The 21,402-nt window shown below is 34.0% G+C and overlaps 2 protein-coding genes across 3 annotated transcripts in view; both read left to right on the top strand.

Annotated features, from left to right (window-relative positions):
• LOC133201750 (uncharacterized) overlaps positions 1 to 3,862 on the top strand; it is a 16,464-nt gene extending 12,602 nt beyond the window's left edge. For both annotated transcript variants that reach the window (XM_061337543.1, XM_061337542.1), the window contains exon 8: positions 1 to 3,862. This exon is cut by the window's left edge and continues 462 nt beyond it. In XM_061337543.1, coding sequence (XP_061193527.1) covers positions 1 to 3,533 — 3,533 coding nt within the window. In that variant the 3' untranslated portion in view covers positions 3,534 to 3,862.
• Positions 3,863 to 5,336: 1,474 nt separating this feature from the next.
• LOC133201755 (SH3 domain-containing kinase-binding protein 1-like) lies at positions 5,337 to 20,309 on the top strand. Its single transcript, XM_061337550.1, has 10 exons — positions 5,337 to 5,413; positions 5,492 to 5,682; positions 6,099 to 6,152; positions 6,852 to 6,878; positions 10,811 to 10,955; positions 11,204 to 11,389; positions 11,671 to 11,780; positions 13,405 to 13,485; positions 13,875 to 13,965; positions 17,366 to 20,309. Exons 1-10 carry the CDS (start codon positions 5,374 to 5,376, stop codon positions 17,629 to 17,631), a joined length of 1,191 nt encoding a protein of 396 aa, XP_061193534.1. The 5' UTR covers positions 5,337 to 5,373; the 3' UTR covers positions 17,632 to 20,309.
• The last annotated feature ends 1,093 nt before the right edge of the window (positions 20,310 to 21,402 follow it).

The following is a 21,402-nucleotide window of genomic DNA, read 5'->3' as shown; positions in this document are numbered from 1 at the left end:
AGAATATTGATAGAGAAAGCTCCAAAATTTCCCCTGAGAATCAGTCCAAAATGAAGAGGAAGGCAGCCCAGAAGAAGCGTAGTATTCTGTCTCACTTGAAGTTTTTGCCTTTTAAAGCCAGAAAGCTTGACCTGATGGGTCAGGGTTCAAAGTCTGAAACCGAATGTAGTGGCGAATTTACACCACTGAGTGAAGAGACTCAGGATGAGGGGCAATGTATGAGTGTGCCATTCCTTCATAGCAAGAACATGAGGGAAGATCTGATGGAGGAGAGAAAGCCATTAAGACCCATTGCATTACATGATATCAATGATACAGATCCAGATGAATATCCATATATGTCTTCCAGTGATTACAGAGCTTTTACTCCGGAGTTTGAGGTGGATTATGATGACCATAAGGAGGACATGGAAGATGCTCCGTGTCAGGACAAAAAGGAACAAGAAGGAGCTACTTCAAATGCTCAACCATCTACCAAAAATGATAAGAATTTATCTTCTCAAAAGGAAACAAGGAAGTTATCCCCCTTTGTGAGTTCTTTAGCAGATAAATACAACTTAGTAGACTGGAGAGACAAAAGATGGAAGAAATATGTCAACATTGAGCATGGTATTGTGTCACCAATATGTAGTAAAGCTGGTCGGAATAGAAGTAATAATGCTGTGCAGGATGAGGATTCTACAATATCCATGTTCTTTGAGAAATCGTCTCCAGAGAAAACACAGTGTAATGTCACTGATGATCAGAGGGCAGCAAAATCAGCAGAAAATCTACATAAAGACAAGAGGACTGATCCAGTCAGGGAATCCATGTCAACTCAAGATAGCAGTAGATACAGTAAAGGTGGGGATCTAAGAGGGGTGGACAATAGAAGAAAGAAGTTTCCTACAACCTTTGTCACAGCTGCTGAGGTGTACAGAAATCTCAGTCCAGAGAAATCACTCATTCAGGATGACCATGCCGATAAACAGAAGAAGAAAGCTCACAGAAAGGGTAATGAGGAAAAGCTTAAATCCTCTGATGTAAAGAGTCCAAATTATTTGGAGGACATCTTCTCAGGAGCCAGTGCAATAGAGGAGGATCCTCTATCAACAAGTCTGGAAGGCTTGGACAAATTCATCCGTGCAAACATGGCAGATAGTGTGACAGATACATATGATGAAAATGAAATGTGTTCCCGTTCTCCAAACCCATGGGTATCCCCAAAACCTAAATATGACCTGAGACACAAAGTACAGAATGCTTATTTTGATGAACACCTTATTTATAAGTTTGAAAATTCTCTGTCACCCAAAAATCTAACAGAACAAGAAATTCTGGAAGACTTGGACTCGAAATTAAATGCCTATTGCAATGTGGAAACTCAAACTTCTGAGACATTGCTTCAGACAGATGAGTTTTATAAAGAAAGGAAAAGGAATGATGCAGCTCCATTTCCAGAAGTTGTTAGCTATGAGCCAAGTCTGGACCACAGTGATTGTGATACCCCACAGGTGACCCCTGGTAAAAAGTCAGCAAAAGCAAGGTACTCAAGTTCTCCCAAAATAAGGGCAGAGCAGCATGGTGACTATGACATAGAAGGTACAGCGGAGAATGGCTTGAACTTGGAAGTGATAGGAAAGAGATTGAAAACTTTAACTTTAGGTGATGATATTGATGCCCAGGTGGAGGATTATTATGATATTGAGGGAACAGAAGAAAATGGGATGGACTTGAAAATAGTTGGGCAAAAAGTCAGATTATACACACCAGATGAGGAAGAGAGGAGAATTGTTAGGCTCATGGAAGATTGTTCTGAAAAAAGGAAACGTCGTCTGTCATGGAAGAGGCTTTTCCAGCCCAAAGGCATAGAACCTGTGCAGTTGATATCATATAGGAGGACAGATATTATGAGACCACCCTTACAGGGAAGTCCTCACAAATCTGAAAGGTCAAAAGCAGCTAAAGAATCATTGAAAATGGAAGATGTAGATGAAAATGAAACCATAGTCAATGTTGTGTTCAGACCAGAAGATGTTACTGGTACTGTAGAAACTGTCTTCTGTCATGATTTTTCTGATGAAGAAGGGCTCAGTAGAAATTCCTCTCTTTATCCTGTAAACATTTCTCCGTCTAAAATTCAGTCGCAGTCCAATGAATCTCAGACTTCCCAGAGACTGATCCCCAAAGAATCTCCTGGAGCTTGTAACCTTGTCAAATACTCAATGGAGGATATAGTCAAAGAACTGGAGAAAGAAGGCCAGAGGATTGAAAAGGAATTTCTGAGAATAGCAACAGAGAATGCATATGATTTTATGGACTTGGAGTCAGAGTGTCAAGTCAATAACCCACACAGTCTCATGTACTTAGCTGGAATGGCATGCAGCAAAAGGTACCAGTTACTCTACAATTCAGACATTTTGGAAGACAGTAATGTTGGGGATAAAGGTTATAATTCCCATGACCATACACAAGAAGACAGTGAGTATGATTTATGTGTTGGAAGAAAGCACCTTGAATTCATCAAAGATGATTTCTCTGAGCCAAGCCGCAGTGAAGAAACTGTTGATGAGGAGATAGATCAGGACATCTGTCCTGATTCCCCTGGTCTGATTGCAAGTATGACTCGAGATGTTCAGAGTTTAAATCTCACACAGTCTCCCAATTCCAGTGATGCAGACATTGCCAAGCGAATAGACTCATTTCTTCGAGATGCTCTGAAACCAATTGATGACATGACATTTAGGAATGACACTTCTGATGATGACATGGGTGAAGACGAAAAAGAAAATCTTAATAACAAAGCTAAGATTAGTTCAACTTCTTACAGTGAAGACAGAATAACAAGCTACACACCATGCAACTCACCCTGTGTTGTTGATGAGGGTCCTAAATTTTCCATGGAATTTGAAGAGGAGGAGTGTAGTGCCCTGAATAAAAGTTTTACAACAGAGGATTCAGAGATGGATCAGTCGGTGAAAGAAGCTCTAGAGGAAGTGGAAGGTGTCACTCCAGTTCTGTTGGACCACCAGTTACAAGAGACGGAATCCTCTGATAGTGATGACAGAATTCATAATGATGTTGAGGACAATGATGATGATGATGAAGATAACACTAACAATAATTTCGACAATAATGATGCCAGTAACAACTCGGAGATGGTCTGTTATGGTAGGATAAGTGACCTCTACCCAGGGTTTAACATGATGTCCCCATTGATTGAGCAAAATGAAGGAGATTCCATGCTGTCGTCAACCTTCACAAGAGAGGAAGCCCAAGCAGAAGAACCATCTGGTGGATATGAATTGCGAGCATCAAAGTCAGACACTCGTAGCATAGACACCACTGGCAGTGACAAGTTCTACACAGATGTAGATACCAGCATGGATAATAGCGGCAAATTCTACACTGACCTTGACACGGATCTCGATGAAACAATGGAGGACAGGTCATTTGGAGCGTTAAGAAGGATAGTCCGGAGTTCCAGAAGTCCAGCTAGCAGTGATGATCATGGTGTGGTGGACTGGAGTATGGATGATTCCATTGAAGTTTGAAGTCTGTTAGAGTGTTTTATTATTGTTGATTAACTAATTCACTTAGCATATTCATTGACACTGAATGTAGATCTGGAATCTTTTTCAGACAGATTTGTTTGGTGTATTTAAATATTGTTAGGACAGTTTCACATTTTTGTGGGGATTCCCATAATGTATTTATACATTTATTACATGTTCATTGCATTCATTTTTATCTATTCATTGTAAATAGTTTAAAGATTATTAAAAAAAAAATGTGAATAATTTATATTGTTCAAATTTTTAATATATTTTGAAAAAGGTCATCACAAATTATGGATGGAATTTAATGTTAGTCTGTGTAAGTTTATGTTGCATGCATAACTTATTTGTATTTAGTGTTGTTCATGTTAAGAATTAAAGCATTAAATTCTAATGATTTTGTCCACATATTTTTTATTAATTTATGATTATTAATTTAATAGAATTTGACACATTTTTTCATAATATGGAGGAAGTGTATTGAAACAACAAAATATCAGGAAGCTCTCATAAAGGCCATATACATAAAGAATGCAAGTGAAACTTCCTGTTAAGGGAAACAGTCACTATATAGCAAATCCAGGTTTTTGCCTATCACAGTTCTGTATATATGTCCCATCTGAACTATTACGGTTTATATATGTCCCATCTGAATTATCACTTGAACACATACAATTTTATGAACTCAGGTGTATCTGAACCATTTATTTGAGCAATAAGAGACATGACCAGTGTAGAATGATTCATAATGACAAATCAGTCATAAAACCTGACCATGTGTTTAAGTCATGTGGCTATTGCACCTTGACATGCTGCTAGATAACCTGGGTAGTAGGTTATCTCCCTTACAAACTAGCCAGATGATGGATCAATACCTGCATAATTTACATATATACACACACAGTCATCCCTCTGATCCACTTGATATAACAATTAGCTTGGAGTCATTTTACAGCCCTCTTGAGACTGGAGGGGTCCTTGACCCCATTTTCCTAATTCTTAAAGTTCCCTTGAAGTGATCTTTTAGTAAAAATTTTACCTGTGAATGTTTGCCAAATATTTGACAAATATGGACTACAAAGTTTCCCAAAATGTGTGTAAGTACATGTACTTTGTTTGTTTATTGGTTTTTATATTTTGATCTTTCCTGGATTTTTAAGTTGTTAATATTAAATGAGTGTTTAAGAGGTATTTTTTCAAGTGACACTTGTTTTTACATTTTCTTTCAATACTTGATGATTATGTGATTATTTTTTCCTGTTATTTGTTTCTTCTTGTAATTGTTTTCCGAAATTCAGAGATAAAAATAACAATAACATTCATAATGTTGAACAAGTTTATTCTCCTAAAATTATCAACTGGTCTTCAACTTGCAATTTGTATTGTTTGATCACATTGTGTCTGCCTGGATCCCTTAATTATTTACACCTTGTCAATACTAATTTTTCTGGCTTTTCTGTTTCAAGTCTTACTAATATCATTGTAACAAGAATAACTATTATATCATTGTTAAAGTATGCAAAAAATCAATGATTGATGTCTATGGAACATTTACATACAGAAAAAGATCATTACATACTTAAATCATTAATGAGGATAGTATTGTATGATTCTTGTTAAAGTCGTTGTTGAATATCAGCCTGTGCAGTTACCAAAGAAAATGTATAAAAAAGATGATCCAAAGTCATATTCTAGAATTATAAAGTATAGCAGCTGTTCAGGTTTTGTCATAAATTTAGAAATCTACACATCAATACAATGACTAGGGCTGTTCTTTATTCCAATAGACTCATTTCCTTCCTTGTTTATCACTGGATTCAAACATTTCTGATACAGAATGGAAGCAGAAAACTCACGTAAATTAAGACAAAATTTATGTAAATTTAAAAGAATTGCATCTCTGTTTCAAATTGCAAAGCATAGATTAATTGAAAATTTTCTGTCATTTTCTTTAGCTACAGTGGAAAAGGCAGTTGTCCGTTATTCCTACAGTGCTGATAATGAGGACGAATTAAGTCTGAAGGAAAACGATGTCATAGTGATTCTGGACAAGGAACTGGAAGATGCGGGGTGGTGGAAAGGAGAACTTAACGGCAAGATTGGTGTTTTTCCTGACAACTTTGTAGAACTCATTCCATCAGAGGAGGTAAATATAACGGTCCCTGTGTGCAAGAGTTATCTTCTCCTTGCATGGATTATGCAAGTCAATTTGGAAAGTAAATGAAGGAATGTTTCTTTTGAATGAAATTGATTTTTTGGTGCATTTGATAAAATGTTTCTTTAATAATATAATGCTTGCTACAAATATGATTTGCATGCAAGGAAATTGAAGATATGTGCATTACACTTGCCAAATGGAAAAAAAAAATGAAACCTTATCCATAGAATTCTTGAGTTAGTGAAGATGAATTCACATATTTGAAAATGATATATATTTTTTTTCAATATGTCAACATAATACTGCTAATTAATTCTAAGGATTCTTTATACACACACACACCCTTTTCTGTTTTGATTGTCTTTGTTTGATGCTTGCTTGATGACTGCCATGGATATTTTCAGCAGGGAATAGACAAATTCTCTAGGCCAGTGGCTAGCCCCAAAATACCACCACAAGTATGTCTTTTGAGTTACCTCCCTTTTTCACTGTGCTCGGAGTCTCGTGGAGACCGGTGCTAGGCCACCATTATACACTCTGTACAGTCATGTTATGTTCAAATGTCAAGGCATATGGAAAAAATATGCATAAATTATTTGAAATTCTTGCTACAGTGTACTGAACGTTTTCACAACATGTAAGAAAAAAATATTTTAGGGAGATATCTTACATTCCCCAAAAAATTGTAAAATCAAAATTATCAAAATGTGTATGTAACTTTCATGTGTTTGGCAGCTGAATAGATGACTGTTAGGGGAATGTTTAGAATATATATAAATTTTTGTTATCAGTTTTGTTTTATTCAGTTCAACTAAAACACTAGAACATTTTAACTGGAAGGAGTTATAGGAAAGGCTTTTGCATGGAGGAAATAGGATTTTTGAGCACAGTGACCATGTTATTTTGTGTATTCCTGCTTGCCATTTTTCTCCCTATGTTGTTTGGCATTTTGGGATTCAAATTGGTTTCTCTCTATTTTTCTGTTTAAATCTAAACTTTGCATGACTTTTTTTTCAAATTTAATTTTCTTTTTGTGTTCTGTTTTGACTTTCTGATTTGAAACCCAATGTGTTGTAGCTTTGTCAGGGGTTTTATGTTGTGTATGGATAACCGGCCTGAAATGTACATCACAAAATGTTGACCGCTGTTTTTTGCAGGGGTCGCAAAGAGCTTCTAGTTACAAGGTAAAATTGTGTACCTCTCTGTATCACTGCTAGCAAGCATATCACCTCTAAAACACATCAAAGCAAATCTGTATACATTTATATCATGTACTATCCTTGCCTATGCTAAAACATTTACACCAGGAAAATATAATAAGAACAGCTATCATATACATGTATCTTAACAAGAGTTCTATAATGGTTTTTTATGATTCCAAACAGCACTTACAATAATTGAAGGGTTTAATTTCACAAAAACCTATCAGTATAATTCATCAGGCAAATTAAAAAAATGTTCCTTGACAAAACTCTATGTGGATACTCTACTGAATTTGATCTCACACTTGGGTTGAAATGTTGAGCAATATAAATTGATGTTTGATGTGAGATATTTGTTTCACATACATCATGTATACCAGTATAAGTATAGGTAACCATGAAGAATACATTCAAGTCCTTTATAAGTGCAGTTGAATTTAGTACTTGACTGTAAAATAGATAAGCTAATTTTTTCATACCTAACGGAGAGTATATAATGCACCTTTCACAAGATAGCATTTTTAACATGTTGAAGTCAACTTTTGCTGAGTAAATAATTATTGTGCATATAGTCATAAAATAAATTGTTTTATTAAGATAAATATTTGGGAAAAAAGGCACAAAATCAGTATGTTGTATTTACACAAAAAGGAAAAGTTCAGAAAACAGTTTTTTTCCTGTTTCAGTGTATTATAAGTCCAATGTAAACAGTGTTCCTATAAGTTAAACAGTGACTGCATGTTTCAATGTTTCATTGTATGACATATATTCAGGCTAAAGCATGAATGTGACTGCTTTTTTGCTCTAATTCATGGTGTATAAAATAGCAATGTTTTTGGTGCCATTTTGTATCATAGTGTACAAAGATCTCAATAAGGAAGAGGGAACAAGATATTCAGTGCATATATAGACATTGCACTTTATGTCTATACTTGTAAGTGTTGAATGTTATATCCGATCTTTGTCATTTCATGCTGTGTTTGGCTAAAAAGAATTAAAAGAAAAGACCAAAAGGAGAACTTCTATTGCAAATTGCAATTCTGCTAAGGACCATATTCTGATATGGGTATTATGTCATCTATTGAATATTCCCCTTTCTGTAAGAAAAGTTCCAAGCTAAAAGAAAGCTACATCTACAGGTGACTCTCGATGGCTCGAACACCGATCTCTGGAAGTTCCCGATCTCTCGAACTTCCAATCTCTCGAAGTTCTCTATCTCGAGAACCAAGACCTGGGTCCCGTTACACACATTTCATTGTTTTTTACTCTCTATCTCTCGAAGTTTTGATTGCGCGTGTGTACACGCCAATCAGGCGTAAAATTAATGCAGCTTGGACTTACCTGGATAACAGTGAACGACTGGGGCTGGCATGGAGGTGTTAATTGGGTGTTTACATAGACGACACTATACCTGTGAATATCCGAGTGTTGATATAAATAATTAATTAGTTATAATTGGAAAATTATAAACGAATTTCTTCTCAACTTATTTTTGACTTTACAGCGCGACGAAAATTTTTAGAAAATAATTTAAGAGGCGTGTCAATAATTTCCCATAGATTATGAAGTTTTATTAGAATGTACATAATCCCAGTATGACAAACATTGCACAAGAAATCCTATCTCAAGAATTAAATACCGATTTAATACGAGAAATATGGTAAAGTACCTGATCAAGCCGGGGGGGGGGGGGGGGGGAGGGGGGGGGTAGCCACACCGACGATTGCTATTCAGGTTTTATGTAATCATGAAATGAAAACAAATAAATATTGAAACTTAAAGACATCGTTCTATTTATTGAAAATACGATCGTTGTAGGCTAGTTGAAATCAAGTGCATACCTGTAAATAGACTGGCTTGCCTGTCTGATATGCGCGATATACAGACAGGTGACCAGTAATGTAAAGAGCCCTCTGCTGGCCGCGCTCATTGGCTGATAAAAACTCTCACCTACGTAGAAATTTAAATGTGTCGGGGAAACCAAAACAGATCACAGAGTGCAGAGATATCGGCCGTTTATATCGTTACCTTAAATTCTCCATGCGTACAAAAGCTGCATTGGAAAAAATAAACCGTGAGGGATGTTTTGAAACAAATCATAAAAGTATTGACACTAGTTATAATTTGCTTTTGGTGCAATCAATCTAACACGGTCACAATACTTTCCACATACAATACAGATATTCCCTTATTCAGATTTTGTTTAACACAAGTGTTAACATTCACCAGGGACCTATATACGATATACTTAGTATAGGCCTATAGGTCCCTGATTTCACTCACACATTTCGCTTCGCCTGAAGGTATTTTAATTAGCTTGCGAAGCTCCTATCACATTACATACCAGACATCACTTGGATAAACGAAAACTGCAACATTTGTTAATTGAAACTGACACATTTTAAACATTCATCGGTTTATGATGACTCATTGACTCAGTAGATAGCCATGACTTATCAGTTTATTGTGATTATTTCCCATGCTAGGGCGTAGAGCAGCGGCGATAGATGGCGCATCAATCAAGCCAGGAATTCCTGGCTTAGATGACGGTAGTCACCTGTCTCTTTCGAACGATAGAGACAGGCAATACCAGTCTAACCTGTAAAATACGAATGAAAACGTGCAATGATATAATCAACATATACTTCCGGTATTTATAATAGTAGAACAATGATGATCGGAACTGAAAATTCTGGATTTTATTCACTTTCTATCTCTCGAACCCCGTGATCTCTCGAACTTTTCTTGCGGTCCCTTGAACTTCGAGAGATTGAGAGTCACCTGTATATGTATTTACTGCTTCTAAAAATTTGACATTCCTAAATATTTCTGAATACTGGTATATAAAGGTTGTAATGTAGTGTTTTGATTCAAATCAAATGATAAATAAAGCTCATGATATTCAGGATATAAAAATTGACAAAGGCAATTAGTTATACTTCTACTAAACAGAACTTACAAAAGTGCTTATGATTGTTGGTGAAGAGAATGATGCAATAGTTTTCTTTGAAGATAAACTTTTTTCAAAATAGAAAATATTTTGGTTCTCCTGTTTTGGAGAGATTCTATTGAGGACTGGTATAATACGTTATGAATATAGAGGTACAAGAACTAACTCTATCGCTAATTGACTATTGGGGAGATTATGTTCAGAACACGACATTGCCTCAAGTTTCTTTTCCTTCTTTAATAAGTATTTCTCTGTTTTATACTTGTAATTGCATAATGTTCAAATATTTGATTTTCTTTCATTTCAATCTGTTGAAGTATTGAATAAAATTGAAGATTAAGGGGGAGATAAATGGTGAATAATCCGATTTTAAACCTGAATCATCATATGCATGAATCTTAATTCTTCATTTCATCCATTGTTGTAGCGACTGCTTTTTAAACGTTTGGCTTTTCTGCAGAGGGTAAATGTCTGTAGAGGTGTATTGGGATAGATATTCAATGTAAATAATTAATTAGTTGGGAAAACCTATGTAGAGGTATCTAGTAGATAAAATTGCTGGGTTTAAAAACATTCAAAATGTGCCCTTTAACAGGAAAGCATAGAGAGCATGAAGTGGATGTAAAGTGTACCTGTAATAAAATTTTTACAAATTTGTTAAATATTCCTGAATGTAAAATTCCACTGTGGTTAATAATCAGTTGTTGTAGATAATTGTATGCAATTTATAGAAATGGGTAAATAAAGCCATTTTGGGTTATTTTCCTCATCATATAAATATCATAGCTGCATGCATGGCTATCATTCATTTATATATGATAAAGAAAATTTGAATTTTGAATATTGATATTTTAAAGGATTTAGTATGGTTTGATTGCTGTTGATTTTTTTTTTTGTCTGTAGAAAATTATAACCAGTTTACCTAAGCCAGTACTTCGAAATTGAAGTTTTTTTCTATATTTAGCCTAAACCCAAGAAGCCTCCTCCCCCCTCTGCGGTGCTGAATCAACAGAAGACAAAATCACTGGAGAAAGACAAGTCACTGGACCTGAAACAGTCACCTGTCCTGGACCATGTGGCAGATAAATTCATCAGAAAAAAAGAACCAGGTATGGTATCAATAGGTTTGAGTTCATCTTGATATTTTCTGATGAACATGCTTTTTTTCAAATTTAATACTGTGCATTTTCATATCATTGATTACATATATTTTTATCTAGATGAAGATTTCTCTGATGTAATACTGTTCATACTTAAGATTTTAAATGATTTTCTTGATGAAATTTTGGTAGAGTCATACACTGCACCAATGATGTATCATGTATATAGTTTTGATATTGATAATAATGATTAACAGAGCCAGAGAAGCCAGGTCCTCCACTCTTGCCAGGAAAAAAGCCAGTGTTGCCTCCCCCTGTGGGGAAAAAGCCGACCAAGCCTGACCCTCCACGACCCACATCAAATGGGAAACCTTTTGTGGTGGGAGGGAACAAGGAGGAACCAGCCAGTCACAAAGACACTCACAAAGATATACCTCATTCTGGTGAGTTACTATCGATGTCAAGGTAGGTTTTTGTTGTGTTGGTGGGGGGGGGGGGGGGGGTATTATCCAGACAGGCAAGGTTTACTGTTTAATCATTCTTTTATTCACACACTTACAACTGTGGTTAATGTAAGTTTTTTCAATTTGATTAGCAAATACAAAAGTGAATATGCTAAAATGGAGCAAGAAATCTTGAAAATCATAACTTTCACATGGAAAGAACAACTTTTATTATGATGTAATACTTTCTTGTTTATGTATGCCCAACAAATTTTTCACAGAATCTCACTTTGATGGGATGGAACCCACCTCAGATAAATTGGTCCATTTAACAGCTAACAGACCTCGTGGACCATCAAAGAGGCCACCATCACAAGTAATATTTAATAACGTAAGAAGCTAACAGCTTTATTAACCAAGATTTAACACAGTATAGCAAGGGCTGTATTATCGATGGTTTTATTTATTGGCAAGATATTTTTTTGCACATGACTATGACTTGATTGAATTTCTTTTTATTTAATTTTTTGATCAATTATTGTGCATCATGGGTATTTTTTCTTAAGCTGGTTTAATGCTGGAATTAAAAAGGAATAATTTTATTATATTGGATTTTTGTATCATGTCAGTTTGTTTCAGTTTATCTGATTACTTTTTATCGAAAATGATGGAAGAAAAGAAGTGATTTAAGTTCACACATTTTCAATAATTTTTTCCAATATTTATTTTATTCTGAAGTTGCGCTCAGAGACCCTGCTAAGGTCTTGAATTAAAATGTATGTAAAATCAATGAATTATAAATGATCTATTATGAATTCTATTGAAACTCTCACAGTATAAGCAACCTGAGATAAATGTATAAATGGTGTTAGTTTAAAAATTTACCAAATTGGTTGTCAGGAAATTGACTTAAGCTTATATTTTTCCTTCACAGAAGAATAACAAAAGACTTATAGAGGTACAAAACTAATTAGTATTCTGCCAAGAATTTGACAAATTAATTAGCAATTCCTTTTACACTTCTTTGAATAATGTTTTTTTTCAGCATTTTCTGAATTAATATTTAAACAGAAAAAAAGCTTTTAACCATTTTAGCGTTATTTGCATTATAAATTACTGGCAGTTTACTAATTTGAAAAGAAGATATATTTTGCATTAAAGGAGTTCTGAGCTTATAGCAGCTTTGCTGTGATATTTTTCTATTAAGTATTTCCAGCACTTTAGTGTAAAAGCTGACCATCTAAACAATACACATTAGTGTTTCTTGCATAACCCATCTCTCTTTTTAAAGTATATTAAAAAATTGAAAATTTTAGTCAAATTTGGTTTTAAAAATGAACAGATTTTTTATTGTATGGGTTATTGGTTTTAATTTTGTTGACAGTGAAAATTTATTATAAAGGGTTTTCTCATGTAAGTTCTCAAAAATGGCAGTTATTTTGTTTTTAGTTAAATCTGACTATACCTATAATATATTAAGCATCTCCTATAATATTTTAAGAAAACTATCTCATGATAAAGAGAAATATGAAAGTATATTATGTATCTATAGTACTATATATATTCTTCAGTATAAACTGACATATTCTGCTGTAACAATCATTATACAGGGAAAGAGATTAGAAACGGGACAAACACACATTGAATGCTCCTGTGTTTTGTTATTTACATGTCATTTTGAAAGACATTTTTTATAATGCTCAGAGTTTGCTTTGGTAAAAGATAGGTTTTTCTCAGCATTTATTTCATAGTTGAGGGTTTAATGCTAGATTGACATCTTCTGATACTCATCAAATGTAATAGAGAACATGTTGGAGATTGAACAATAAGAAAATATAAAGCTAGAAAAAGTATGAACATAAGCAAAAATGTAGCAGAGGGTTATTAAAAAAGAAAAGAAGAAATTTTGGAAGTAGCAATATACATGGAGCTTCCCATACTAGTAAGTAAACACTGGGCTCTGAAACATTAGAAGAGTTTGATATAAATTTAGTAAGGTAAATTATCATTTATAGGAGGAAGAAAGAAATGGTGACATTGAGATCCATACTCACAAACATCCCCCACCTGTTAAAGAAATTAGTGAGGAACCAGGGGTGAGTTTAATGGACAAATGGTCCTAAAATGAAAATGGTGCAATAATTAATGTTTTGACTGTCCTGCTGATAGAAAGAATGTTGTTTACAGCTTTATGTACATGTACTGGCAATCTATTGCATACAATAAAGAACTAAATTTTGAATTAAAATAAATTTTTTAAGTTCAGATATATTTGCAAGGTACTACAAGTACCTTTAAACATGAAAATAAAATAAAGAAAAATCTTTTGTAGAGTCTTTTTCTGCTATTGTTATAAATGATCTGAGAAAGTGGGTAAAGAAAATGACAATATATTAATGTGTAAAAGTTTTTATGACCCCCAACAGTTTAACTACAGTTTAAGTGTTTTAATATAATAGCCTTAAGTATTATGTACACCTTTTAGGTACAGTTGCCAGCTAAAGAGAGACATCATCACCATCAGGCTCTTCCTACCAGGCCCCCAGAGCCAGCCAGACCCCCAGAGGCCAGTGTTGGTAAGAAAAATTATAAGGACTTGCTGGTCTATTGAAAATAAACTGATAAGAGGAAAGCTTTTATAGCAAGCATCCTTTTTCTGGTTTTTTGATTATAACAAAGTTAATTTTTAGCTCTTCTGAGCCAAAGGCTCAAAGAGCTAATGCTATGGCCATTTGTGCGGTGTGCAGTGTGCGTAAACTTTTTAGAATATGGGCCATAACTCAAGAACTCCTTGGCCAATTATTGTCAAATTTGTCACAGGGTATCCTTGGCCCAAGGGCTCCCTTTTATACTAAAACTGGGGTTGTGACCCTTTAACAAGGGGAGATAATTAGGAAAATAGAAACAAAAGTACTGGTTGCTAAAAAATCTTCTTCTCAAGAACCACTGGGCAGATTATCACCAAACTTACACAAAAGGATGAGGATATGTTGTAGATTAAAATTTGCACGGGGATTTACCCTGGGGCAAAGGGCGTGGTCTCAAGGTCACTTCAAAGTTGACCAAAAATTACATTTTATTAAAATGTTGATATTTTGCTTACTATAAGGACTAGGATCATCAAATCTTGTCAGTTGGTGCATCTAAGGACCTCATATCGTGTTGACTCAAAAGTAGGTCACAGTGACCTACTTTTTAAATTTTGCGGCCATTCTTTTTCAAAATGATTTAGAGGCATATTTTGAACAATTTAAGGCCTATGATCATCAAACTTTGTCAGTTGATGCATCTTGGGTCCTCAAAGTACGTCAACTAAAAAGTAGGTCACCTTGACCTACTTTTTGAATTTTATGGCTAATCTTTTTTAAAACAATTAAGGTCAATAATTCGAATACGGGGAGGCTTAGAATCATTAAATCTTGTAAGATGATGCATCTTGGGGCCATAAAACATAGTTATTAAAAAGTAGGTCACAGTGACCTACTTTTTGAACTTTGCAGGCATTCGATTTCAAAGCGTTTTAGAGGCATAATTTGGACATTTTAAGTCCTATGATCATAAAACTTTGTAAGTTGATGCATCTTGGGTCCTCAAAAAAGGTCAACTGAAAAGTAGGTCACCGTGACCTACTTTTCAATTTATATGACTATAATTAAATATTTCAGGTACTAATTGGCTTAGAATCATCAAACTTTGTCAGTTGATGCATCTTGGGTCTTCGGAGTAGGTCGACTAAAAAGTAGGTCACAGTGACCTACTTTTGAAAATTTAAGGCGTTAATTAAATATTTCGGGTACTAATTGGCTTAGAATCATCAAACTTTGTCAGTTGATGCATCTTGGGTCTTCAGAGTAGGTCAACTAAAAAGTAGGTCACCGTGACCTACTTTTGAAAATTTATGGCGTTAATTAAATATTTCGGGTACTAATTGGCTTAGAATCATCAAACTTTGTCAGTTGATGCATCTTGGGTCTTCAGAGTAGATCGACTAAAAAGTAGGTCACCGTGACCTACTTTTGAAAATTTATGGCTTTAATAAAATATTTCGGGTACTAATTGGCTTAGAATCATGAAACTTTGTCAGTTTAGGCGTCATGGGTCCTCGGAGTACAACAACTGAAAAGTAGGTAACGGTGACCTACTTTTGAAAATTTATGGCTTTAATCAAATATTTCGGGTATTAATTGGCTTAGAATCATTAAACTTTGTCAGTTGATGCGTCTTGGGTCCTCGGAGTACAACAACTGAAAAGTAGGTCACGGTGACCTACTTTTGAAATTTTATGGCTGTATTTAATATTTTCAGGAATTATTTGGCTTAGAATCGTCAAAATTTGTCAGTTGATGCATCTTTGGTCCTCGGAGTAGGTTGACTGAAAAGTAGGTCACGGTGACCTACTTTTGAAATTTTATGGCTGTATTTAATATTTTCAGGAATTATTTGGCTTAGAATCGTCAAAATTTGTCAGTTGATGCATCTTTGGTCCTCGGAGTAGGTCAACTAAAAAGTAGGTCACAGTGACCTACTTTTGAAAATTTATGGCGTTAATTAAATATTTTGGGTACTTATTGGCTAGAATCATCAAACTTTGTCAGTCGATGTATCTTTGGTCCTCGGAGTACAGCAACTGAAAAGTAGATCACGGTGACCTACTTTTGAAAATTTATGGCTTTAATTAAATATTACAGGTACTAATTGGCTTAGAATCATCAAACTTTGTCAGTTGATGCATCTTGGGTCCTTGGAGTAAAACAATTGAAAAGTAGGTCACTTTGACCTACTTATAAAATTTTATGATTATAATTCTAAAAAATATTTTAGGTATTAATTGGCTTAGAATCATCAAACTTAGTTGATGGGTCCTCAGAGAATGACAAGTGATAAGTAGGTCACCATGACCAACACTCAGGTACTAATTGGCTTAGAATCATCTTGGGTTCTCAGAGTGTGAATTGGAATTTCAAGGGTTTGTGTAAATATACAGGATACTTCGAGGCTTCAAATAGAAGTAATAGGTTGTACAGTTTATCAGAAGAGCGATTCAAGGCCCATGGGCCTCTTGTTGTTTAGTACAAATTAATGACATACAAAGGATTGAATTTTATGTTTAAAAAATTGTGTCATTTAATGCAGACAAAGTCCATTGGTATTTTGATATGAAAATCACAAGAGTTTTTTCTAGGCGTTAGATAATTTTTAATTCTGGTAAAAATCTTAAAACTTTTATTCAAATTTAAGGGACCCCCCCCCCCCCCCCTCCCCCCAAACAAGGAAAAAAACATTTTGATATTTATTAATGTGAATTGACCACATTCTGTAATATTCTGACAATCAATATCAAAGTCAATGATATTTTGTAAAGTTCAAAGTTTAAATTGTATACATGTAATTGTGTATGTTTAATGAGGTTGTTTGAAATTGTCAGTTACAGAATTCACAACGTTATTACATTTTTATAACTGAATTATGGTAGATATGTGTAAGAGTTCATCATATTAAAGCACTACCATTCCAAGCAATATTATGATTCTAAAAAATCAAATTTAAGAATTTTACATTATCCATATAAATGAGACCTGCAAGATTTTCCCAGAAGTTTTTTCTCAGTAAATCTCTTGGCTTGATTAGTATCAGCAGCTCAAAGTTTTCTATCCATCATGAACAACGTGGAAGGAAAATTCTAAATCTGGATAATGTTATGCTAGATGATAGGAATTCACACTGATGATTGTGAACTTCCTTGTCTGTATACTGGACAGTATAAATCCGTTTGGGATATTCCAAGTGAATTTTTGTTCTTTATGAAATTAGAATAAAACTATATGATACAAATATATGCTGAATAAATTTTGTTTTTTATGGCAAATATAAAACTTAAACATCTTTAAAGGATCGAACTGTAATAACTTAAAACCATGGAAATTATCTGGTATCTGATACTTGTAGTTATTTTAGTTTTTTTTCGTAAAATTGTAGCTTCATCAGGATTGTTAGCGATGGTTGAGGAACTTAAAAAAGAAATCAGGGAACTTAGAACCAATAGTGTTACAAAAGCAGCATATGATGAACTCAAGACCGAAAATGATACACTCAGACAAGACTTTGAAACCTTTAAGACTTCCTGTTTACGTAAAATTAAAGACTTAATTAATGAAGTGGATGAAGAGAAGAAGATTCGTCTCAGTACAGAAGTGGAAATGAAGCGGATTAAGAAGCTCGTTAACGATGAATCCCATGTGTAGATGCCACCTATCTTGTTTTCAGAACTGTGATTCAAGGACAGTAACTCTGTCTTTGGAAAGCAAAATAATATTTTCCTGGGATGTGATGGAGTTGTCAGTCTTAGACAGGTTCAAGCAAAAGTCCGTGGAATTTCTTTTCTCTTTTTTACCCTGGCACCTGGATATTAATAAATAATGCTTTGAGGAATAAATAAGAACTTATCATTCTTTTTATGTGCTTCCATGTTATTATAAACTCAGTGCTATATCTGAATTTCTTTTGAATCTCACTGGAAATTATTGTGATCTGTTTTTGAATTATGTTAATTTTTTTTTTTAGTCAAGGAGAAATGGCACATGTTGAATTGTTGTTCTGTGGTCAGATACAGTAGTTGGCCAGTTTAAAAGGTCAAAGTTCAGGAGGTCACTGTAATAAAGACCATGTAGTGCTAGCACCTGTTATATTGCTTCACTTTGTGAATTTCTCTTCTATGTTGGTGAATGTTTCAAGTTGGACTGAATGGGTTGTGTTTACTTTTTAATGATAAAGAAAATTAGTCCTTTAATTATTACAGATTATATATTATTATTTCACTATTTGATAGCTGTAAAATAGTGGGAAAAAACTTTATTCAAAAAGGATATTTTTTTGTCCGTAATATTATGATTATTTATGATATGTATCATACGAGTAGATTTTAGTGAGTTCACTTTTTACAGAACCTATGTATACCTAATGCCCATTAAAAAATTATTGGACCCATCTTTTCATGTTTCATACGGGGTTTGAATGAGACTGTGTTCTTATGATAGGGCATTTTCCTGCTGTAGATCCTAGCTATATTCCTCAATAAGACTTTTTCATATTTTAATGCATTTATGTAATGTTACAGAAGTTTTCAATGTAAAAGTGCTTGAGAGAGATAATGAATGATTATCATGTCTTTTGTAAATGTAAGTACATTAATTATATAAAAAAAAGATCAATAAGGTATACTGGAAATTGAGAGCCTCTCAGTTTGCATTAGAAATGTAAACTAGTTCCCCAGTCCATTCCAGAAATCTGGTTCAATAATTACAGTATCCGTGACTATATATTACTGTCACTAGGGTAGGGCTATTCATTACAGAAGTAAATCCATTGAAGTGTCTACGCATACATATCAAGTGCTTTGTTTAGAAATTTGAGCTTCATGATAAGCTGAATTAAAAAGTTTTGTATCTTATTGTAGCCACAGTAAATACATGTAATTGGAAATAGAATAATTGGGATTTCATAGAATAATTGGGATTTTATTTTTATCATTCCAAAATATATTAAAGTATCGTCAGGTTTTAATTGTAAAGTTAAGAGGTGTGGCAACTATATTTGTACAATACATTGTTAATGTAAACATTTGCTTAAGCAAAGATGAAAGATTTACTACTGTTTTTCAAGTACACAACATGACTTTAAGCATCTGAATATTTACATAAACTGATTGTTAAATCTTCAAAGTTTAATTTGAAATTATAAAGGTGCAGATTTTATGATTCTAGTGCAAGTTATACTGTTTGTTTTTAAATTTATTTAGAATTGGAAGTTGACCTGTTTTTTGGGTCAATCGAGTGACATTGTAGAATGTATGATTTAGTGGAATATTTTTTTTGTCTGTTAAATATCATGAATTACAGATCTAAAACATTTTTCTCCACTGGTACACTCTGTGTTATAACATTATAATGCTTCAAAATGAACAACTGATTTAGCCAACTTTCCCAACTGAGGCCAACTTTAAAATAATGTTTGTTTGCCCTCTCCTGACTCAGGATGAAAATTTTGGGTCGATAGGTAGGTATGAAATTTTTTTCTTCATAGAAAAATTCATATCAATGCTGAATTTTCGAAATCTGTTTTCAGGAATGCATAAAAAAAATTATTTCATGGAGATTAAAAAAAAGTTTTGAGTCGGGCCATTTGTAGCCAGTCAGCCGGGAGAGGGCAACCAAACAATTTTTTGAAAAATGGCCTGATACATGTAATTCTGAGAAAGTGTGTATGATGATGTGTTTACCATCTGTGTATAGGAAAAGCTCTACCTTTCATTCACTGCCATATACTTTTATTCCTTTAAAGGATCAAAGTCCTCTTTAAAAACTTCCATGCTAAGAAATTATTTTTCTTTTTGTTGATTTTTGTAGTATTGAGAAAAAAATATTACTTCAGTATTTGATTTGATTTAGAACAGATATTAAGCAGAAGTCCCTAAATCCATTTTGTCCAGGAAAACTTTTATTTTTTTGCATACTTTCACTAGTCCTTACACAAAAACCAAGTGATCAAGAATAATGACGGGTAGAAATTCTTTTTACTAATCTTACCAAGAAACGGGGATAATATCTCAAGGTATAGCCAGTAGAATTGACATGAAAAATATAGGTAATTTACAATAGTTCATCCCGAATTATGCAAATGACTTTGTTAAGATAAAGTAGATATTGGAACCTTCTGAATGTTTATTCACTCATAGAGTTATAGTCTCCTTTACTTCATAAATGTTCTGGATAAGTCAGTACTAGTTGATATGAGTCAGTTCACCACACAACAGGAGCATCGACATCCCATAAAGACATTCCAAACAGACGTGTTGTGAGGGGACAATTGTGTACAGTATATATATATATATGTATTTATTGTAATTAAATACCAAACAAACGAAGAGTTTCTTGTCTTTACATACAGCGCCTGCTGTTTGTGTATTTGAAAGATTTACATTTTCATTTCATTTGCAAAAACAGAAAATGTGAGATCAAGGTCATTTAAATGTTCAAGGTCGAAATTTAGACACGGAAGAAATGTGCGGTCTACCTTAGAATTTAGATTGGATTTTGGAGGGATGTACAGCGACTGTTAGAATTTCGGGGCGTAACAGGGGTCTGATTTTAATCAGGGATGAAACTCAAAATTGAGAATGTTTGGTTTAATCAATAGCAAGTTCACGAAGTACTACATGCACAGTAAGATATCCATGAAGTTTTATATATACATGGTATTAATTAAACAGAAAGTGTCAGTGCTTATGGATTTTTTTAAAGGTGGGAGGTCAGATCGAGATTCAATGCATCAGCAATGCAACAATTTTTCACTGGTATTGCTTGATGTTGCTAATTCTGGATGTTTTTTTTTTCCGAATATAGATCTACATTATGGAATTAAGCCAATGCCGTAAGGATCCTTCATACTTTTTACAGAAAACTTGCTTTGTTTGGGATTCAGCTAAATGATCTGTGATTTACAAATCTAATGGTCATGATCTGGTATAGGGAAGGTAGAATTCTTGCCGATATTGATTCTAAATGACCCCAAAGCCAGACGTGATGTAAACATTTTAATCATTGACCCTGTGCACATCGTTTATCTTTTTGAGATGTATTAATTAACCTTAAGAAATCCTTTACCATGTTTAAGAAAAATTAATGTACAATTTGAGGAAACATGACGTCAAATTCATAGAGGATAAAACGCAGAGAATTTTGGAATGCATGGCTAATGTTCTTGACGTTATGCAAGATTACGGGATTTTTACACAGTGGAATACATGTAGAACTGAATGGTGTAAAGTACAAGAAATATGAGGTGTTTGAGTTGATATCGTTTGAATTGCTCTCACCGACATCGATATATAGTTTAATTGGCAGAAAAGAAAAGTTCTTTTAAAAAAAATCATCTCAACGTAAAGGGACAGGAGGACTTGTAAAAACTATTATATTTTCTTTAGCATCTACTGTATATGTAATCGCTAATTTCTGAAT

This window comes from Saccostrea echinata, unplaced genomic scaffold (assembly GCF_033153115.1).
Source record: "Saccostrea echinata isolate AGI-Se365-2 ecotype Australia unplaced genomic scaffold, CSIRO_AGI_Sech_v1 ptg000045l, whole genome shotgun sequence".
In the NCBI taxonomy this organism is placed as follows: domain Eukaryota; kingdom Metazoa; phylum Mollusca; class Bivalvia; order Ostreida; family Ostreidae; genus Saccostrea; species Saccostrea echinata.
The sequence above is the reverse complement of the archived record's forward strand: the minus strand, read 5'-3'. Positions and strand labels throughout refer to the sequence as shown.